The sequence below is a fragment of the Danio rerio genome, chromosome 1 (genome assembly GCF_052040795.2).
Source record: "Danio rerio strain M-AB ecotype USA chromosome 1, GRCz13ab, whole genome shotgun sequence".
Lineage (NCBI taxonomy): Eukaryota > Metazoa > Chordata > Actinopteri > Cypriniformes > Danionidae > Danio > Danio rerio.
The window spans coordinates 43,455,717-43,475,011 of NC_141021.1; the positions used below are offsets into that span (position 1 = coordinate 43,455,717).

The 19,295-nt window shown below is 34.5% G+C and overlaps 2 protein-coding genes across 4 annotated transcripts in view; one reads left to right on the forward strand and one right to left on the reverse strand.

The window, feature by feature from the left end:
• The first annotated feature begins 1,034 nt into the window (after window positions 1–1,034).
• lrpap1 (low density lipoprotein receptor-related protein associated protein 1) lies at window positions 1,035–10,985 on the forward strand. The gene is given in 8 exon segments (NM_201306.2): window positions 1,035–1,305; window positions 1,739–1,883; window positions 3,389–3,519; window positions 3,623–3,743; window positions 5,472–5,627; window positions 5,714–5,796; window positions 8,161–8,337; window positions 9,988–10,985. Coding segments are annotated over 8 exon segments (1,038 nt in total). The 5' UTR covers window positions 1,035–1,149; the 3' UTR covers window positions 10,057–10,985.
• A 62-nt stretch (window positions 10,986–11,047) lies between these two features.
• dok7b (docking protein 7b) overlaps window positions 11,048–19,295 on the reverse strand; it is a 53,160-nt gene continuing 44,912 nt past the window's right edge. The window contains exons 8-11 of one of the 3 annotated variants that reach the window (XM_087237431.1): window positions 18,865–18,904; window positions 15,722–15,799; window positions 15,479–15,625; window positions 11,048–13,268 (exon numbers count right to left, since the gene is read on the reverse strand). In XM_087237431.1, coding sequence (XP_087093557.1) covers window positions 13,129–13,268; window positions 15,479–15,625; window positions 15,722–15,799; window positions 18,865–18,904 — 405 coding nt within the window. In that variant the 3' untranslated portion in view covers window positions 11,048–13,128. Of the gene's footprint in view, window positions 13,269–15,478; window positions 15,626–15,721; window positions 15,803–18,864; window positions 18,905–19,295 lie in introns of all 3 variants that reach the window. The other 2 variants (XM_087237430.1, XM_087237432.1) reach the window with 2 other exon arrangements.

Genomic DNA, 19,295 nt, shown 5'->3' on the forward strand with positions numbered 1-19,295 from the left:
TGTGGAGGCTAGGTTTAGTGCAGAAAGAGTATTGCTAGAGTGCAAAATCAATACAAGTCTATATCTCAACTCCCCACGAAGATTGCTGTACAAACATGTGTGTGAGAGAGTGAACATTTTTAATGTCAACATAGGATGGCTTGTATGAGGGCAATCAATTCAAGTTAAAAGGTGTTGATATCTCCAATGGATATCAATGATTTTACGTCAATTTGTTTGCATAATGTAAGCCTATTTCCTAATGGGATGAGATGACAATGCAAAGCAATATAAGTGGTTTTATTTGTTATAATGGGAATTTTATTAGTTTGAATGGAAATCAATGGTCCCTGTGGGCCTCTTTTGGTTATGCTTAAAACCACTAAATCTGGAAATGCTCCTGGAATCCTTCTCAAAACTAGAAATCACTAAAATGTGCTGTTTTCATGATTGGTTTGTACTGTTTGAAATGTCGGCCTATTTGTATTAGATATGACTATTGAAATCTCAACTGGTTTTATTTTGTTTGCTATATCTATCATTGTATCATCTGGGATATTAGAAAGCAGTTAGCACCAGTACTGCTAGCTTTCTAATTGGGCAAATTTGGCAGAGACAAATTGCCATGTAGGCTGCAGACCTGAGCAAGACAGATTGCAAAAGAGTGTTCACACCTATAACCCTGTTAGAGCTGATAATAATGGCTGGATTATGCAGGTATTGGATTTTATTTTATGTTAAGTCCAGCAGATGGGCAAACACCCAGTCATTAAAATGAATATTAGACTTTTGGGGTGTCTGTGTTTGGGGTTTAATAGGATTTAAAATCTAATATTGTGGGCATTTTAATGAGCAGATGCCAGCCTACGACTACAAGTAGGCTTCGCTTCATTCCCAGTGCGTGGATGGATTTCATTTGCTCAAAGCCCCTTTACGCGTTGTTACTAGGTAACGGTCTCTGAGCGGGAATTGTAGTCTTTAAATACCTAGTCAATCGCTTCAGCGCGAAATGTTTTGAAAGCTACAAACTACAATACCCACGATGCAAAGCGCATAGGCATGTGAACGCCGTATGATTCCAGTAGCGCTTCCTGGATAGCGCTGCAGATGCTCTACAAAACGGTTTATTTAGGTTTTTATAACTAATTTGCTTCTGTTGCCACAATTAAAATGCAGCTTATAATTTTGGTTTCGTTGTTCGCTGTCGGTGCAATGGCGGGAAAGTACTCAAAAGAAATGAATGAAAAAAATGCGTCTGATAAAAGCAACAACCAGGTGGAATTTAGGATTGCCAAACTAAATCAGGTTTGGGAAAAGGCGATAAGGGTAAGAGATTTGACAGATTCACTGCTGATTAATCTGTCTATTACAAGTAGTTAAACAGACTATAAAATGGTTTTAGAAAGTTGTCAGTTATAAAGATTGTAAAATTATAATTGTGTTTATATCTTAACTTGCAGTTAACGTAAAGCAAGCTAGGGTATCTTTAGTTTTACCGTATTTATTAACGTTACCGTTTGTGTGACCACAGTTTTAACGTTACTTCAAATATAATGGGGAAAGTTTATTAGCGTAACAAAAGCATGGCGAATGTGTAAATATTATGGCCTAACTACAAAAAAAATGACTTTTAAATTCATTTTCGAGTAAAATTCTGGTTAATTTTTAATAATATTTTATTTCTGCTCCGATAAAGTGACGCTTTCTTTGAGCATTAATATTTTCTGTGACTGATTGTCAATGACTTCTTGTGCTTTAGATGCAGCTTGCACCGGTCCGTCTGTCAGAACTACACAGTGACTTGAAAATCCAAGAAAAAGATGAACTTCAATGGAAAAAACTCAAAGCAGAAGGGATGGACGAAGATGGAGAGAGAGAAGCCAAGCTCAGGCGAAATTTTAATAGTAGGATTTTTTTTTTTTTGTTTAAATAGTTATAGTGACATTTATAAACCAGTGTAAAGGCCTAACAAAAGAGAAGATTTTGCAATTGAGGTAAAATTGGTTTTATATACATCGTTCAATGACAACTTGTGACACGCTCCCTATATTGTTTACCATGGTACTTTGAATATTCGGTCTGAAATCGCAAATATCAAAACAATATTAGCGCTATTTATTTGACTGTGAACAACATTGTACTTTGATAGTCTTTGGCTGCTAATAAGATTTCCCTATTTAGAATTTGCAAATAATAGTTTTCTAAAAATATAATATTAAGGAGAAAGTTTAAATGTGTGAATATAAAACCAACTTTACCTCTATACATTTGCAAATGTATTGGGTTGCTAATTTAAAGTGTAATACGTTTTGTAACACTTTCAGTTAATTATTTTCAGATACTGCCAAATTCTTGTAGCATAATGTATCAATGTTTACATTTGATTACATTTCTATAATTTATAACTGTTCATAACTGTCAGATATTCAAACCCTTACATTTCTAGAATTATAACAATTTAATTTTAGGTCCTCATTTTGCTTTGGAGATTGGTTTGAGGAAAAATAAAGATCTAAAATTATAGCTTAAAATAGTTTGACAAGTTGTTTTTAAAAATCAAATGTTTGCGTACCTGTGACAGGAAACAATGGCATCTGATAATGCCTTGGGGAAAAGAATCCCAAGATTATTCAACAAAATAGATCATCAGAATTGCACTTCTTACTAAACGGGCATTAAGGTCGTACTCATGATTGTACCTGCCCATCCCTGCCTTCCCCTAATGGCCTGCACTCACACTGCGTTTTGCCTTCTGAACCTGAGCACGCTTACATCATCGATAATGCAACTGTTAAGTTTAACAGGAAGAGAAGTTTGGGATGCAGTGACACACAGTCAAATATTTTGTCGTACAGATGGGCACGGTTCGGATAGCATAGTGTAAGTGCACCCTAAATGACAGGAGGCATTGTGCACACCAAAAAGTACCAAACTAACAAATAAATGTTATTAAGAATATCCAAACTTTTTGCAAAAAAACTAAACAAAAAATAATATGTTCAGATATGTCCACTTTAAATTCTATAACATTTTTATAACTTCTTTAGTTACACATCCCCCCATTAATTGTAACAGATTACAGTCATGTTAATTTTGGGATGAAATTTGGTTACACTTTGATTTAATGTGTCCTTGTTACAGTGTAACTGTTCATTAAACTACAGAGTAATATTAGTAAATTATATGTACTTACTATATGTTAAGGGTTAGAATGCAGGTTAGGTTTAGTTTTAGCTGCATGCATAATTAATTGTAATTGTTATAGTAAGTAAATTGAACGTGTAACAAGGACACCTTAAAAGTCTTACCTAAAGTTATGTAACACATATTACATGTAACTAGTTCTCATCACCATTGGCGATAATATACTTATTGAATATTTACCATGCATCCTAACTTGTTTGCACAGTTATTCTTGCAAAGTATGGAATGGATGGGAAAAAAGACACCCGAACATTGGACAGCAACAGACTGAAAGATCATGAAGTTAAAGTTGGAGACACATTTGATGACCCAAAGTTGGACAAGCTGTGGAATAAGGTAACTTATGTGAATAAATGATCACTAGGGTGAATGAATGTTTAACTCATTTGCGAACTTGTTCACTCATTAAAAAAACCTCTCATCAACCTTTGATCGCCAGGCCAGAACTTCTGGAAAATTCTCTGATGAGGAACTCCAGACCTTACATAGAGAATTCCAGCATCACAAAGACAAGATCCATGAGTATAACATTGTCATGGACACTGTCAGCCGGACTGAAGGTAAGCATTTGGATTGTGTTCACAAAGGCATGTCATAGCATAGATCACTAGTGGTGTTTAGTTCTAAGAATATCCAAAATGAATGATCACCCAACTTGATTTTTAATGTGTAATCCCACTTTTTTTTTAAGCAAATTAACTGATTCTGATATTTTTAACTGGATACAATAAGCAAATGAGTATACCATAGGCTAAACTGTCTGTAGGTATTTAAAATTAGAAGCAACCTCATTTAAATCATGTTCCAAAGAAGCTTCATACATTAGCTAGAGCAGTTCATTCATTCATTTTTCTTCGGTGTAGTCCCTTTATTCATCAGGGGTTGCCACAGTGGAATAAATTTGCCAACTTATCCAGCATATGTTTTACACAGTGAATGCCCTTCCATCTGCTACCTAGTTCTGGAAAACACCCATACACTCTCACATTATTTAGCTTATTTAGTTTATTCAATTCCCCTGTAGCGCATGTCTTTGGACTGTGGGGGAAACCGGAGCATGCGGAGACACCTAACGTGAACACTGAGAGAACATGCAAACTCCACACAGAAATGCCAACTGACCCAGCCACGACTTGAACCAGCAACCTTCTTGCTGTGAGACGACATTGCTAACCACTAAACCACCATGCCACCCAGCTAGAGCAGTTATTGGTGTAAATTTTTATAGTGCATCATTTCAAAATATCTAAAATATGAAAAACTAAAAAATGTGTCTTAAGTTTTGTGAAATTGGACTACAAAAATCGAGAACTGAATAAAAATAATAATACACCAGTAATAAAGGGTTTGCCCAGTAACCGTGGTAACACGATCCCACCTGTCAACTGACCCTTACTGGTTTAAAAGTAAAGTACTGTCCCTTGGTCTCGTGAAGTGCTTCGAAATGTGCATTTTTTATTTATTTTATGTTTTCAATTTGACGTAATCTCAACTGAAACATGAAGGCTGGACATATAGTAGCTCCTCCCCTTTATAAAAAAAAAACTGCCAATAGCCTTTTGTTTTTATCACAGCTTTGCTAGTGAGAGTGGTTGAGCTCAAGCAAAATCAAAGGAAAAGTAATTGAGAAGCATGATGAAGCGGGCGGGACATGTTACTAGAGAGCATTTTTGATAGGTCAGAAATTTGATGAGAAATTTAAGTATAAAAAAATTATCCATTTAGGCAGAAGTGACAAATTGCAAGCTTTGGATATTTATATCAGCTTTATATCTTCTAAATGAGGATTTTGTCATTGTTTTGTAGCAAAAAAAAAACTAACATACTGATACCAACATCTAAAAAATATTTTAATGTCATTGGAACTTTAATAACCTTGTGTAGGTGGTGGATAATAAGTTCTAATTATTTGATTTAATATAGTAATAATCAAAATGTCCTAGTCCACTTGAACATTACAGAAAAGCCTATGAGAAACAGAAGGTTAAACATGCTCTGAATAAATGAACACTTTACTGACACATACTAGTGGTTCATTTAGTCAGCTGCTGTTTTCTAACTAATTTACAGAGATTCTGCTTTAATGGGCAAAAAAATGATACTTTTGATGTATAGTTTTAATATCATGCCCATAGTTAGCTGACCGAGCTTTAGTTGGGGAAAAAATTTGCATTATTAATCTACTAGGATGCATTTAAATTTGAACCTCCTGGGCAGATTTTAATAGTCTTGTCTTTGAATTTCAGAAGCCAGTGAGTAAACTGGTCTTGCTCTGTTCTTTCCATCAGAGATCCATAAGAACGTGATCAGTCCTCTGGAGGGGGATGTGAAGGAGAACGTTCTTCATCAGAAACACACAGATCTGAAGCAGAGAATGAGGGATCTAAACCAGGGCTTTGAGCGTCTCCGCAAGATCACCCACGAGGGCTACACTGATGACAGCGGTGGGCAACATTGTTGATACTTAATCAGTGTTTTAGAAATGATTTCCTAACACTCTCTGTCTCTCTCATATGTTTGCCTGTTGCAGAATTTAGGGAGCCACGAGTCATTGAGCTGTGGGAGATGGCAAAAAGATCCAACCTCAGCGAAGATGAACTTGATTCTCTTAAAGTAAGTTTTTTTTTTAGTCTAAATGACTTTGTTCATGTTATTGCCAAACATAAAAGGTTTGAATCTTTAGTAATATTAATACAATTAAAGCTGAATACAATTCAGAGGATGACCATTAGATTGCTGTGCATCTTTTAGTGCAATTGAATTGAATTTTTATTTGACAGATTTTAGACAAACTGTACAAAAATACAAGTATCCCATACATTTTGAAATAAAACTGTCAAGAATAAAAACACAATAAAGCCCTGGGCTTGTTTCATTGTGGTCCTCGCTGTTAAAAACAAAGTATCACTGCAAAAACAGTTAATGCATAAAACAAACAGTACCTCCACATTTTAAAACAGCAACAAAATTATTTACAATACAATTACATAAAACATCATTATCCATCAAGCAAACTGACTATCCTCTTCAAACAACCATATTTTAATCATTCCTTTAAACCTTCCTAAGTCTTTAATTGCCTTAATTGATTTTGGTAACTTGTTCCACATGATTGCACTTGTATATAAGAACAAATTTTCCCCCACTACACTTCTAAATTTAAATTAACAAATGAAGAGTTCAGATGCAAAACCCTCTCAATCTATCAGACCTCTTTTTTGTAAATGAGCATTTTCTACCAGGCTTCACTGATTAGGTTCAGAAGTTATATTTTATATGTAATGATAAGGCTCTTAGATAGTAAATAAAATACCTTTTTCCATAAATGTCACTTTAGACATTTCTTTGGTTTTTAACAAAGTCAATTTTCTTTTGCGTCAGAACCAGCTAAATCCACCGGTGCTTTTTCATTCTTATTGAGATAAGACAGTGTAACTAGTTGAAAATCACTAAAGATGCAATTATAAATTATTTTACCAAACATAAAACGCCTAAAATTAAAAAAAAAGTTTTGAAGTAAGGGACGTTTTCATTTGCCATTCACTCATCCAGTTCATTAAACTCTGTTTTTTTTTTATCAAAATCGGAATAAAACAGCCTCCTCATAAAAGCCGGTGTATCAGCGCGCTGATACATTGAAAACGTATGATTTGATTCGCGCCTTCTGATTGGTTCTCAGGATATAGTGGCTTTTGCTGTCAAAGGCAAGTGGCATTTAGCGTCTTTTGCCAACTAACTGTTATTTCTGAATGCGCTGACACTGGGATTGGAATGATTAAAAACAAATCTATTTGTTGATGTATGTGCCTAAAGCATTCACTCAATGTCACTAGCTCATTTTTGACGGAAGTGGCATTTAACGGCTTTTGAACTCTTTAGATATTAAAATCCCAACCCCTAGTACTATATGAATGCTGTTGCCTGACCATTTGATAATAGTTTACCAAATAACCAGGAACCACATTGTTAAACATTTGATGTATCATTCTCAGTTTTAAACAACACGTCTTAACAGTTAACATGCCTAATTCTTTAAAATACTCTTTGTGCAAATGTGCTCCAGGATGACTTTTTAAAATGATTCGTAGTAATTTATTTTGTGACTTTTACAATTTTTCCTTAATACTCTGTGAGCAGCTACTGTGCCAAAATGACGTAGTATAATCAAAATGGGCTTGAATCAAAGCTCCTGCCAATAATTTCTAAAGAATGAACAACCAACAGATCAGCTTGCCTAATTTTTTTTACATATCTTCATAAAAACCTTTCTTGTCATAACATCTCCTGATAATTTATTATCTGTTAAACATTTAAAAAAATTTACAACATTTTTGACTCTATTATCAAACCATTAAACTTTAGCACAAAAGAATCATCTTCCTTTAATTTCACTCTTGAAGTAAATATAATAGCTTCTGTTTTACTTTTATTAATAATAATTACTATATTTAATACCAAACTGGAGTTATTTGTTAATCTTACTCATTGTTATTAGAAATAACAACAAATAAGATGTTGTACCAACTGAGTAACAAATGCAAAAACAATGAAACATTATTTTAAAGAAGCTTTTGAATACGAATACAGAAAACTAATAATCAAAGGTGAAAAAAAAAACATAAATTGCAGTTATTAATTAGAAGTATAACAACACTGCATGTGCAAAATGTAAGAAAAAGCATGCAAAAGTTGCCTAGTCTATACTCTGGGCTTTTCAAATACCTAATTTTCTGTTATTGCTTTAATATTAGAGATCAACAAAAAGATTAATGCATAATGATAGTACATTTAAAACAATCTATTGATTTTATGCATGAACGCAGAATTGTTCACGTTTGCACTGTGAAGCTTGGCAAAAACAATTGCACAGCTTTACTAAACACTGAAGTTCAATTTAATGGTCTAGAGCATATTTTGAAAACACCAGATGAAATATGATTGAACCTAGTCTTGTTCTTTCTCCCTTCTCTCATTTAGGAGGAACTCCGACACTTTGAAACAAAGGTGGAGAAGCACCAGCACTATCAGGAGCAGCTGGAACTGTCTCATCAGAAACTGAAGCATGTGGAGGCTCTGGGAGATGAGGATCACATTATGAGAAACAAAGAGAAATACAACACTCTGGCTGAGAAAGCACGGGAGATGGGATACAAGGTACAGCAGCAAAATTGAGTTTTACAATAACATTTCTGCTTTATTATTATTGATGCTGAGACACCGCAGGACAATAAAACCATCCACCTGTGTATTCTGAGATTTTTCATCAAAGATTTTTTGTTCTAATGTAAAGAATACATCGCAAATGAAATTGTAAGTGTTACTGTCACACTTTATTAATATGTGTTGTAACTGGAATTTACAGATTTTCTCAAAATGAGTTTTTTTTTTCTCCAGCGTTGAGCCATAAATCTTCATTTCATCAGCACTCTCACACATTAGACTTTACAGTCTGTACTCTGTAGGATTTTACAGAGGGATTAGTACTGGTATAATTTAATTGGTTAAATAATCAGAAGTTGTGAGAATTATTAGTAACACTTTACTTGAACAGGGTGTTCATAAGACTGTAATTAAACCATTATTGGTCCCACTTTACAATAAGGTTTCATTAGTTAATGTATTTGTTAACATAAACTAATTATGAACTTTATTCAACATTTACATCAACAAATCCAACATTTACTAATGCAACCTTATTGTAAAGTGTTACCCTATTAATAATTATGACATCACATCATCATGAATATGAAGGGGATTTTATGCATGCTTGTCCTTATTGTCATTCGCTCATGTCATTTTAAATGCAAAGGTGACTTTGTTTAAGATGTCTTTATGACAACTTGACATTACCAAGACTGCGTAAGCTGTCATAAACATGATTGTCATTAGGATATTATAATTGTGTCAGAATTCAATTTGTACCATTGTAATTGAGGTCAAGAAAAATAATAATGACATTGTTATGAATTTCATGACACAATTATAATGGCCTCATGACATGTTTCGTTGTCTTAGTAGTTTCAAGTTGTCGTGACGATAACAAATTAAAAAATGTCACATTTGCATTTAAAATGATTTAACTGAGCTAATGCCACTTAATGACAGTTGTCATAAGCTTGCATAAAATCTCATTCATATTCATAATGTAATTTATGTCATGCCATGATTATACAAGTTTTATGACAGTCTTATGAACACCCCATTCGAGTAAAGTGTTACCTATTAATTTGTTCGTCTGGCTGTTCGCAGTATTTCCTGAATTATGGATTGATAAAAGATTCACAAAATCCTCTCTAAAAACCAAAATGAGATGAGAATCATGAATCTCATTTGATCCAGTGTTCAGATTTTTGAGCTAGAATTATTTAATGCAGTTTAAAAAGGGATAGTTTAAACAACATTTTGGAACCCTTGTTCTAAGCCTGCCTGAAAGAAATGAACAGCCGTTGACTTCCATCGTGCTTTTTGTTGCTGCTACGGATGTCAGCGGCTGCCTTTTCCCCCTAAACATCTTCAGAATATCTTGTTTTGTGTTGAACAGAAGACATTCCTAAACTTTTAGAAACGCTTAATTTTGAGTAAACTATCTGTCACTAAACTGTGAGTTTGAACTATCCCCTTAATGAAATAATAGCTAAAGACCTTAAAAATAACAATAAAATTAATTCCTAAAGCTTAATCAACTGCGCAAGCATAACTACTTTTATTTGTACTGTATTCACGTTAAGTGTCCTGACTTATTCATCAAGAAAATAGTTGTGTATTGTTATAAAATGAATTCTGTCACACTTTTTTGTCTTTTAGATGAAGAAGCACTTGCAGGATTTAACGAACAAGCTTTCCAAAAATGGATTACAACACAATGAACTCTGAGCACTCTTTTCCTCAGCATGGCAGCACTACAGTTAGTTATGATCACATATGGAGTGTTATTCCACACTGATTGGCTGGGGTTATGAAGGTAAGGTGCACAGCATTTCCACTGGAAAGTCAAACCAATTATTAAATAATGAGATTTTTTTTTACGGTACGGAGCAGTGAACAGTTCTGTGCATTCTGTTCATTATCCATGTTCTATTTGTTGTGGCCAAATTTGTATGAATTTCATGATACTTGCTAAAAAATGAACTGAAACACGTGTAGCTTCCCACAAACATGTGGGTGCAATAGAACTTCACAACAAAACCACACGAAAAGGCTCGCAAAGTTTTCAATGTAAACCTTTAAGCTTCCATTTGAGCAATTTCCTAAAGCTGAGCATCTTAACATTTAAAGAAAGGCTCAATTGAACTCTGCCATGAAAAACGGTGCCATCCCAATGCAGGTTTGATGTTATATCCAGATAACCTCTGTTACGAGCTAAACCTGGCAGATTGAGGACAATAGATGTGCTTTAATGGAAAAAGCTGCAGTGAAATGGAGAACCAGAAGCTAAGGCCAGGCACAAAAGTAAAGCAGGTCTTGAATCAGCCGTTATATTTACCAAACAGCATTGAGTGCAGATATTATCAACATGATTGACAGCTTTGTCCAGAGTTAGACTTGAATCATCCTGACTTTTAGATATTTAAAGATTTGTTACAAAAATTCAAACTACAAACTGATTCTATTCTATGACAATGTAATTACTCAATCGACAGAATTTTATGATTTTGTGTAGAACACATGCTATAATCCAGTATTGTAATTCATGATCAGGAATGTGTTGTCTGTTAATAATAGGATCTCTTTTGTATAAGTCTATGTTCTGCTCATGTCATGTCAGTCGCACATTTCATAATAAAACAAACTAACCATTTTTTCAAGGTTTTACTCTAATGGTTGTGGTATTGTTTCAAGAATTTGAAGGATGAACCATGTTAGCCACTGTTGTATGATTTTAATCAATACTGCAATTACCAATATAGAAATGTCAGAAAATAATATCTGGAAAATATACAGCGTGTTTCTAATGTGTAAATGTACAGAGCATATTGGTCACCAAAGGAAGTAGATATATTTACAGTTGTTGCATTTGAGATCTGTTATCAGATTTTCTAGATTTTTCTAACATGCAAATACAAAAAAAAAATACATTCATCTACAATATTCCACATTAAATACAATGCAGAAACATTTTATAGTGTGCAGCAATGGCTCTTCAAGCTGAATTCAAATAGAGAACAAAAACACAACTGAGACAGAAGGTGAAATGGCCCTACTAATAAATGTGTTGGACACAACTTTTGTTAACACTTGACTAGGGCTGGGCCAATAAACGATATTATCATGAATCACGATAATCTATGTTAATAACAATAAGCTCTGGACTCTGTGTTGATCTAAGAGCAGACAGCAGAACAGCAGAAATGTGCAGCAATAGGAATCTAAAAGTGTGTTGATATTAAAGATGCACTGAATTTTCGGCTACCAAAAATATATTGGCTGAAAATATGTTATGCCATTTAATAGACCCTCTAATTTGTGGCTTTAGTCATTGTTGGGGTACTCTTTTAAATCTAGAAGCATGAACGACTTCTATCGAAATATTTATCATTATCGTTCAATATGAATTATCAAGATAGCATTTTTGCCATACAGTTGAAGTCAGAATTATTTGCCTCCCTTAATTTTTTTCCTTTTTTAAAAATATTTCCCAAATATTGTTTAACAGAGCAAGGACATTTTCACAGTATGTCTGATAATTTTTTTATTTTATTTTATTTTATTAAAGCCGTGTTTTATTTCGGCTAGAATAAAAGCAGATTTAAATTTTTATGAACCATTTTAAGGTCAAAATAAATAGCCCTTTTAAGCTATTTTTTTCCCCCCGACTAAAGTGTCACAGTCATATCACCCTGCAGCCCAAGACTGGTTACTCACTGAAGACCACATGTGAAAGCTAGGTTGCTGTTGGAAGTGGTGTTAATGAGGCCAGCAGGGGGCGCTTAACCTGCAGTCTGTGTGGGACCTAATGCCCCATTATAGTAAAGGGGACACTTGTCAGTGAATGTCGTCTTTCGCAGAAGACGTTAAACCGAGGTCCTGACTTTTTGTGGTTATAAAAAAATCTTCAAAAAGAGTAGGGGTATACATTTCCTCCATCGGCCCATACTGATCATGGCCTCTCAATCATCCCCATCCACAGAATTGGCTCTATTACCGTCTCTCCTCTCCACCAATAGCTGAAGTGTGGTGAGCACACTGGTGACGTTGTCCTGTGGCTGCTACTGTTGCTGCATCATCATTAAAGTGGATGATACACAATGAATGTGCTATATGAATACACATTACATTACATTACACTGTCAGTCACATCTGCAAATTGATTAATTTTATATAAATAAATAAAAACATCTTATTTTTGGAAGGCTGCATTTCACTTTCCATTTTGGTTGTGTGTGATGATTACTTTATAAGGTAAATAATATTTAGAACCACTGATAAATATATATATATATATATATATATAGTGAACCATAAAGAGATCACTAATAAAAGCGATTATATTTTGCATTTAACTTACATATTTTAGCATCACAATGAGTAAAAACATTTAAGAAAAAATGCCTATGAATTTCTTATAAAATAACTGTTTTCTGTAGATCAGGGTTTGAAAATGTGTTTAAAAGCTGATGATGTGTTTCATGGAAGTTTGAGAGAAAAAAATTAAATCTGCAAACAATTTTGACAGAATTAAAAAAAAAAAACACATCAAGAATATTTTTAAATGTAAAAAAAATGAAAAGTGGTGCCACATTTCCAGGTACATGGCTGCAGGTTAAATATTCTATACTAAATCTATGCTTTTATCATTTTAAAGTTTATTTATTATTAAAATCCAAATGTCAAAAGAAGAAATTAAAAGAATCATCTCCCCCCTTAAATCTTTACAGTAAAAAATACAAATATTTCTGGGCTTGAATGGAGAGAAAAATCCTCATCATATTAAAATACTTTGTGTGTTTATGTGAGTGTTCCTCTCCTCTTGTGCTCTAGTTCCAGCAGTCTGTCCTCTCTGCCCTGTGCATGCTGGGCACCAACCCTCTGTGCCGTCTCTGTCGCAGTGATGTCAATGTGGGCATATTTAGTGCTGGAGCCAGCCGCTGGTAGCAAACACACACAAACATGGATTTAGTACAGCAGTGTGCAAGCTTTAGTTTGTATTCTACCACATTAAGTTCACAGGAGGGTCATTTGTTTTCTCGCTCAAAGCAGACTGAACTATAGATACTCTTAACACTGATGTTCAAACGCTTGGAGTAGTTTTTTATTTATATTTTTATGAAAATGACTAGATTAACAAGGATGGTTCCTAAAATGACATGCTGTTGCTTTGAACTTCATATTCAAAGAATTGAGGGGGAAAATTATCATGGTATTAACAAAGAGATTAAGCAGCTGTTTTCAACATTAATAAAAAAAAAAAAGTTTGAACACCAAATCAACACAAGGTTATGATGGTATGTTAAACTCTAGGTGGGCATAGATAATTTCTTTTTTATTCTAGATTAATCTTACTGTAAACTTGAAATTAATCTAGTTAAAAATGGCTCATTTGAATGCTAACGAGGTTTTGGACCATATGGGGCATAGCATGTGTATTTTTTGACCACACTATTTGTTTGCTAGAAATTAAAACTGAATTTAGAAATAAACAAATATTTGCGCTTAAAAAACTTAATTATTTATTTATGTAGGCTAATGGATGTCTGTGCGTACAACACTATTTCCTTATTCACCTAAGAGAGAAACAGAAAGTGAAAGTAAATACCAATTGGAAGAGGCTCATTCTTTATCCTTGCGCTGCAGATGCTCTGTTTAACTGTATTCTCGCTAATGAAGGCTTCAGTTTTTCCACTTACAAAGTCTGCCATGTAAATAGCGAATGCGTCATAACATGAAACAACTGACTCTTAATGGGAATGGGAGACTCTGATTGGTTTATTTTCAAAACACACCCATTTCTCATTAAGAGAATAAGCTCAACCCTGTTAGACTATCCTTAAAATAGCAAAAGTGGATTCTAACACACCCTTAATGCTTTTGCCCCCTGCGCTTTAGACTTTGCGCCTTGATCGTTAAAATAGAGCCCTATAGGGGCAGTTTGTAAGTTTGAAACCCAGTGATTGACGACACCAACAAAGGTTGATTTAAACCATTTTCTTACTAAAAGCGATGGTACTTGATGAAAGTAATACTTCTTTCCATATTAAAAGGAGTTTTTGTCCTAACCAACACCTAAAACGTAGGTTTTATATTCTAAAAGTGGCTTCTGTTACTTGCAGCTGAACAACAAAAAACTATGACAATGATCGCCTCAGGTACACCTCGTGCTTTATTCAGTGTTAAATGCTAATGTTAGTTTAAATGCCATTTTACATGACATTTATTGCCTTATACTGAAAGCAGCAGCAGACAGTTCACCTCAGATCTTGAAAATAAAATAAACCATTTGAAGTTGAAGTTTAGAACTGTGACTCACGTAAACCAACACATATCAGTGATTCAGCGTCTACATTTAATAATGTTAATTAGAGAAACCTTACCATTTAGTTAGAGTGCAGTAAGTGCACTATTCTGTGATTCTCAATGGCTGCATTTAAAAGTCTTTTGTGTTGGGTCTGGTGCACAGCACAGTTGCTGAAAACTGTGTATCTTGTCACAGAGATTTTCAAAGCAGAATATCTGACTTTATCATTGTTTTCCAGATAAACAAGTTTGTTCACTTAGCTTCCTAAATATCTGCAAAAATATTATGGTTTTTATACTTTAGAAGAGTCAATCTTGCATACAGCACCTTTAAAAAATAAAAAGAAACACTTTACATTACAGGACATATAATTAATGTCAGTGTATTTACTAATATGATCTAATGAACAATGCTTGTATAGCATTTATCAATCGTAGTTTATTCACTAATGCATTTTTCAATCCAACACTGCTTGCTAATATTAACATGGACAACTGTATTTTAATTAACAAACATGAACAGTGAACGACATTTTAATTAAGATTTATTCATGTTAGTAAATACATTAACTATGTGTTTCTTATTGTAATGTTACCAACAATATTTATTTGTATTGAATGACCTGTATACTTTTATAAATAAAATAACATTTTATTATATATTTTAGTTTTAGTTGATGTAAAATGTTAAAAAAGTAAAAATACAATCACTTTTGTAGGATCATGTGACACTGAAGACTAGACTAATGGATGAATGACAGCGTATATTTAAAGGTAATTCTTCAACAAAGAGTATACGTTTACAGCCAAATCATGATAATACTATGAGAGGAATCCTGTGTACCTCTGATAGTGTGGCTTGATTCAGGACGGTCCTGCAGATCCAGCTCCATATAGTGCAGCTGTCGTTTAGATGTAGGACTGATGGGGATGTTGACATAGTTTACAGAATCACCTTGAGCTCTGTCAGTGACTGTCAGTCCGGCCTCTCCTGTAAGACCACAGCAGAAACCAGATTCATACACGGATAGTAACAAAATGCTATGATCCGATGGAGAGAAATATGAAATGAGGGCATGTGAATTACCATACTCTCCGGCTCTGAACTGTGTCCACCTGGACAAATCACTCATCAATGCCATCTGTTCATAATTGCCTTTTGGATCTGCTGAGTAGGACGAAAGGAATGGAAATATAATTGCAACTAAGTCTTCCAACACAATGCACTTGCTCGGTCTTGATTTTGGCTGTAAATCAGTTGTTATTGTTATCAGCTTTGTTTTTTACTGAACACAAAGCACACAATATAAAACTTTTACACTTATACAGTACACCCACGGGACACTTTTTAGGTACAACTTACTAGTACTGGGTTGGACCCTCTTTGGCCTTCAGAATTGCTTTAATCTGTGGCATAGATACTCAGAGATTTTGGTCCATATTGACATGATAGCATCACGCAGTTGCTGCAGAATTGTCAGCTGCTCATCCATCATGCAAATCTCCCATTCCACCACATCCCAAAGGTGCTCTATTGGATTAATTTGAGTACAGTAAACTCATTGTCATGTTAAGGAACCAGTCTGAGATGATTCACGCTTTATGACATGACACGTTATCCTGCTGGAAGTAGCCATCAGACTATGGGTACACTTTGTTCATAAACGGATGGACATGGTCAGCAACAATACTCAGGTAGTCTGTGGTGTAGCTCAATTAGTACTAATGGGGGCAAAGTGTGCCAAGAAAAAATCCGCCACACCATTACACCACCATCACCAGCCTGAACTGTTGATTCAAGGTAGGATCAAGGTCAAGGTAAAATTTATTGTCTCCCGTAGGAGAAATTTGTTTTAGAAAAAAGGTTATGGTGTACATAGACACCAACAAGACAACATGTAACATACATACACATTAAAATCTAATCCTAAAATACCTCCTAATATAAATACGATTCCATAAAATCAGTAATTTTAATTTTTTTTTTATAAAAATAAAGTACCATATGCCCCACTGCCCTCTGTTGTGCAAACCAATCCTGTTATCTTAGTCTCTGACCATCCTCCCTTACTTGCCCGTTGATCAACTTAATTGAAAAAGGAACAAAAGAATGTTTATATCTATTATGCTTGCACAACGGGACCCTATATCTTCTGCCAGAATTCATCAGCTCATATTCCACAGACAGCACATGTGAGGAATCAGATAAAATCTTGTTGGCTTGTTGGATTGTGCACAACTCAAAGATGTCTTTTAGTGAACCAAGTGTCTTAATTCCCATGATTTTTCCTGCCACTCTCATCAGGTTATTTACTTGGGTTTTCATTTTTACTGTCAGATTCCCAAACCAAACAATAATCCCATATCTTAAAATAGACTCTATTGTTGCTTTATAAAAAGTCATCATTATGCTGCTTCTCACTCCAAATAATCTTAGTCTGTGAAAAAGTGTAATCGCTGATGAATTCTTGCACAAAGACTTGACACCTGAGTGCCAATTAAGTTCAAGATCAATATTCACTCCTAAATATTTATATGAATCAACCTGCTTAGTGTCTTTATCATAAACCACAATAGGGCTCCTATCGCTTACTGACCTGGGGTCAATGATGACCTCCTCCGTTTTCTTAACATTAATTTCCAAATTGTGGTCATCACACCAGCTGACAAAACATTCTACAGCCGCTCTGTATTCCATGATGCTGGCATCTTTTGTGAAAAGGTGCAATAGTACAGTGTCATCGGAAAATTTAAGAATATATTGGTTTGTCTGCTGCCTAACGCAGTCATTTGTGTAGAGGGTGAACAAAAAGGGTGAATTTACACACCCTTGTGGCGCCCCTGTACTAGTTGTTGCTACATCAGATAACCCTGAATTAAAATTTACCTGCTGTGTCCTGTCTGTTAAAAAAGAATAAAACCATTTAATAACAAAAGGGTTCACTTGCATATTTAACAGCTTTTCCAAAAGTTTATTTGGTTGAATTGAATTAAAGGATGGATCCATGCTTTCATTTTGTTGGCCCCAAATTCCGACCCAAGCAAACGAATCTCATCAGATCAGACCAGTTTTTGCAATCTTTTATTGTCCAATTTTGGTGAGCCTGTGTGAATTGTAGCCTCAATTTCCTGTTCTTATAGCTGACGGGAGTGACACTCAGTGTAGTCTTCTGCTGCTGTAGCCCATCTGCCTCAAGGTTGGATGTGTTGTGCATTCAGAGATGCTCTTCTGCATACTTCTTATAACGAGTGGTTATTTGAGCTACTGTTGCTTTTCTTTTAGCTGAAACCAGTCTAGCCATTCTCCACTGACCTCTGGCATCAACAAGGCATTTGTGCCCACAGAACTGCCGCTCACTGGATATTTTCTCTTTTTCAGAACTTTCTCTGTAAAACCTACAGATGGTTGTACATGAAAATCCCAGTAGATCAGTAGTTTCTGAAATACTCAGACCAGCCTGTCTGGCACCAAAAACCATGCCACGTTCAAAGTCACTAAAATTACCTTTCTTTCTCATTCTGATGCTCTGTTGCAACTGCAGCAGATCGTCTTGATCATGTCTACATGCCAAAAGGCAATAAGCTGCTGCCATGTGATTGGCAAATTCGAAATTTGTGTTAACAAGCAGTTTGACAGTACCTAATAAAGTGGCCAGTTAGAGTACAATATAAAAAACATACAAATAAACAACAGCATAATAACAAATAAAGCTTACCGAAATAGGGAAAAAAACAGCGTTTCCAAAATGTAGTTTTAAACTTTTTAGTAAACAGAAATATGTACCCATATAAGACATAGTATTTTTAAAAGTATAATATTATTAATAAGAGATACTATAAATAAATTGATTTCTTAAGAGTGTATGCTTTCCATAAAATTAACCAATATATTATTATTATTATTAAAATATTTAATATAAATATTCCAAATGCATGAAATACATAGTTATAACAAAAAGTAGAAATAAATATAAATAAATTCTATTTGTTTGTTTTTCACTTTATAAAAAATGCAGTTGCCTGATTGAAATTAGCATCTTTCATCTGTCAAAAAAAAAAAAAACGTTTTCAAGATTTTTTAAAAGTAAATTTGAAACCTTGTGTAAATTCTGAAACAAAATAGTCTGAATAAATAGCCTTTGCGAGTAAAAGTGGCAGTGTGTCGCTTCATGTTTGTTATTCCAAGGCTTTTATTCTGATCAGTTGAAAAGCAGATAACATGATGCTCACCATCAGTCTTCTGCTGCTCAGAACTGCTTTTCTCTTCCACCTGCAGTACGAGAAACAAAAGTGATTCAGAAATGGCTTAATGCACTTTTTATTCCTTTTAATCAACTGTGCCAGTCATTCCTGCGTCTTGGGCTGCTGAATATTACTAAAAGTTTACAAAATCACGGCAGTATTACAACATGCAAAAATCTAATCTCAAACTGATGCGTTATTTATATCTTTAAAGGAAACGTTACAACTGGTATTGACTGCCTGCACTTAAAACTCGTTTCAAAACCCGAAGACATGTTTGTGGCCTCAATAAGCAGCTGAAATTGTATCACTATTGTACAAAGGTATTGAACGCTGCGAGCCACAGCGCTGAGAGTGGAATGTTTTTCAATGTGAAATATTGATTGCCCAGAGTAGGAAAACGCTTGGATTTGTTTTGT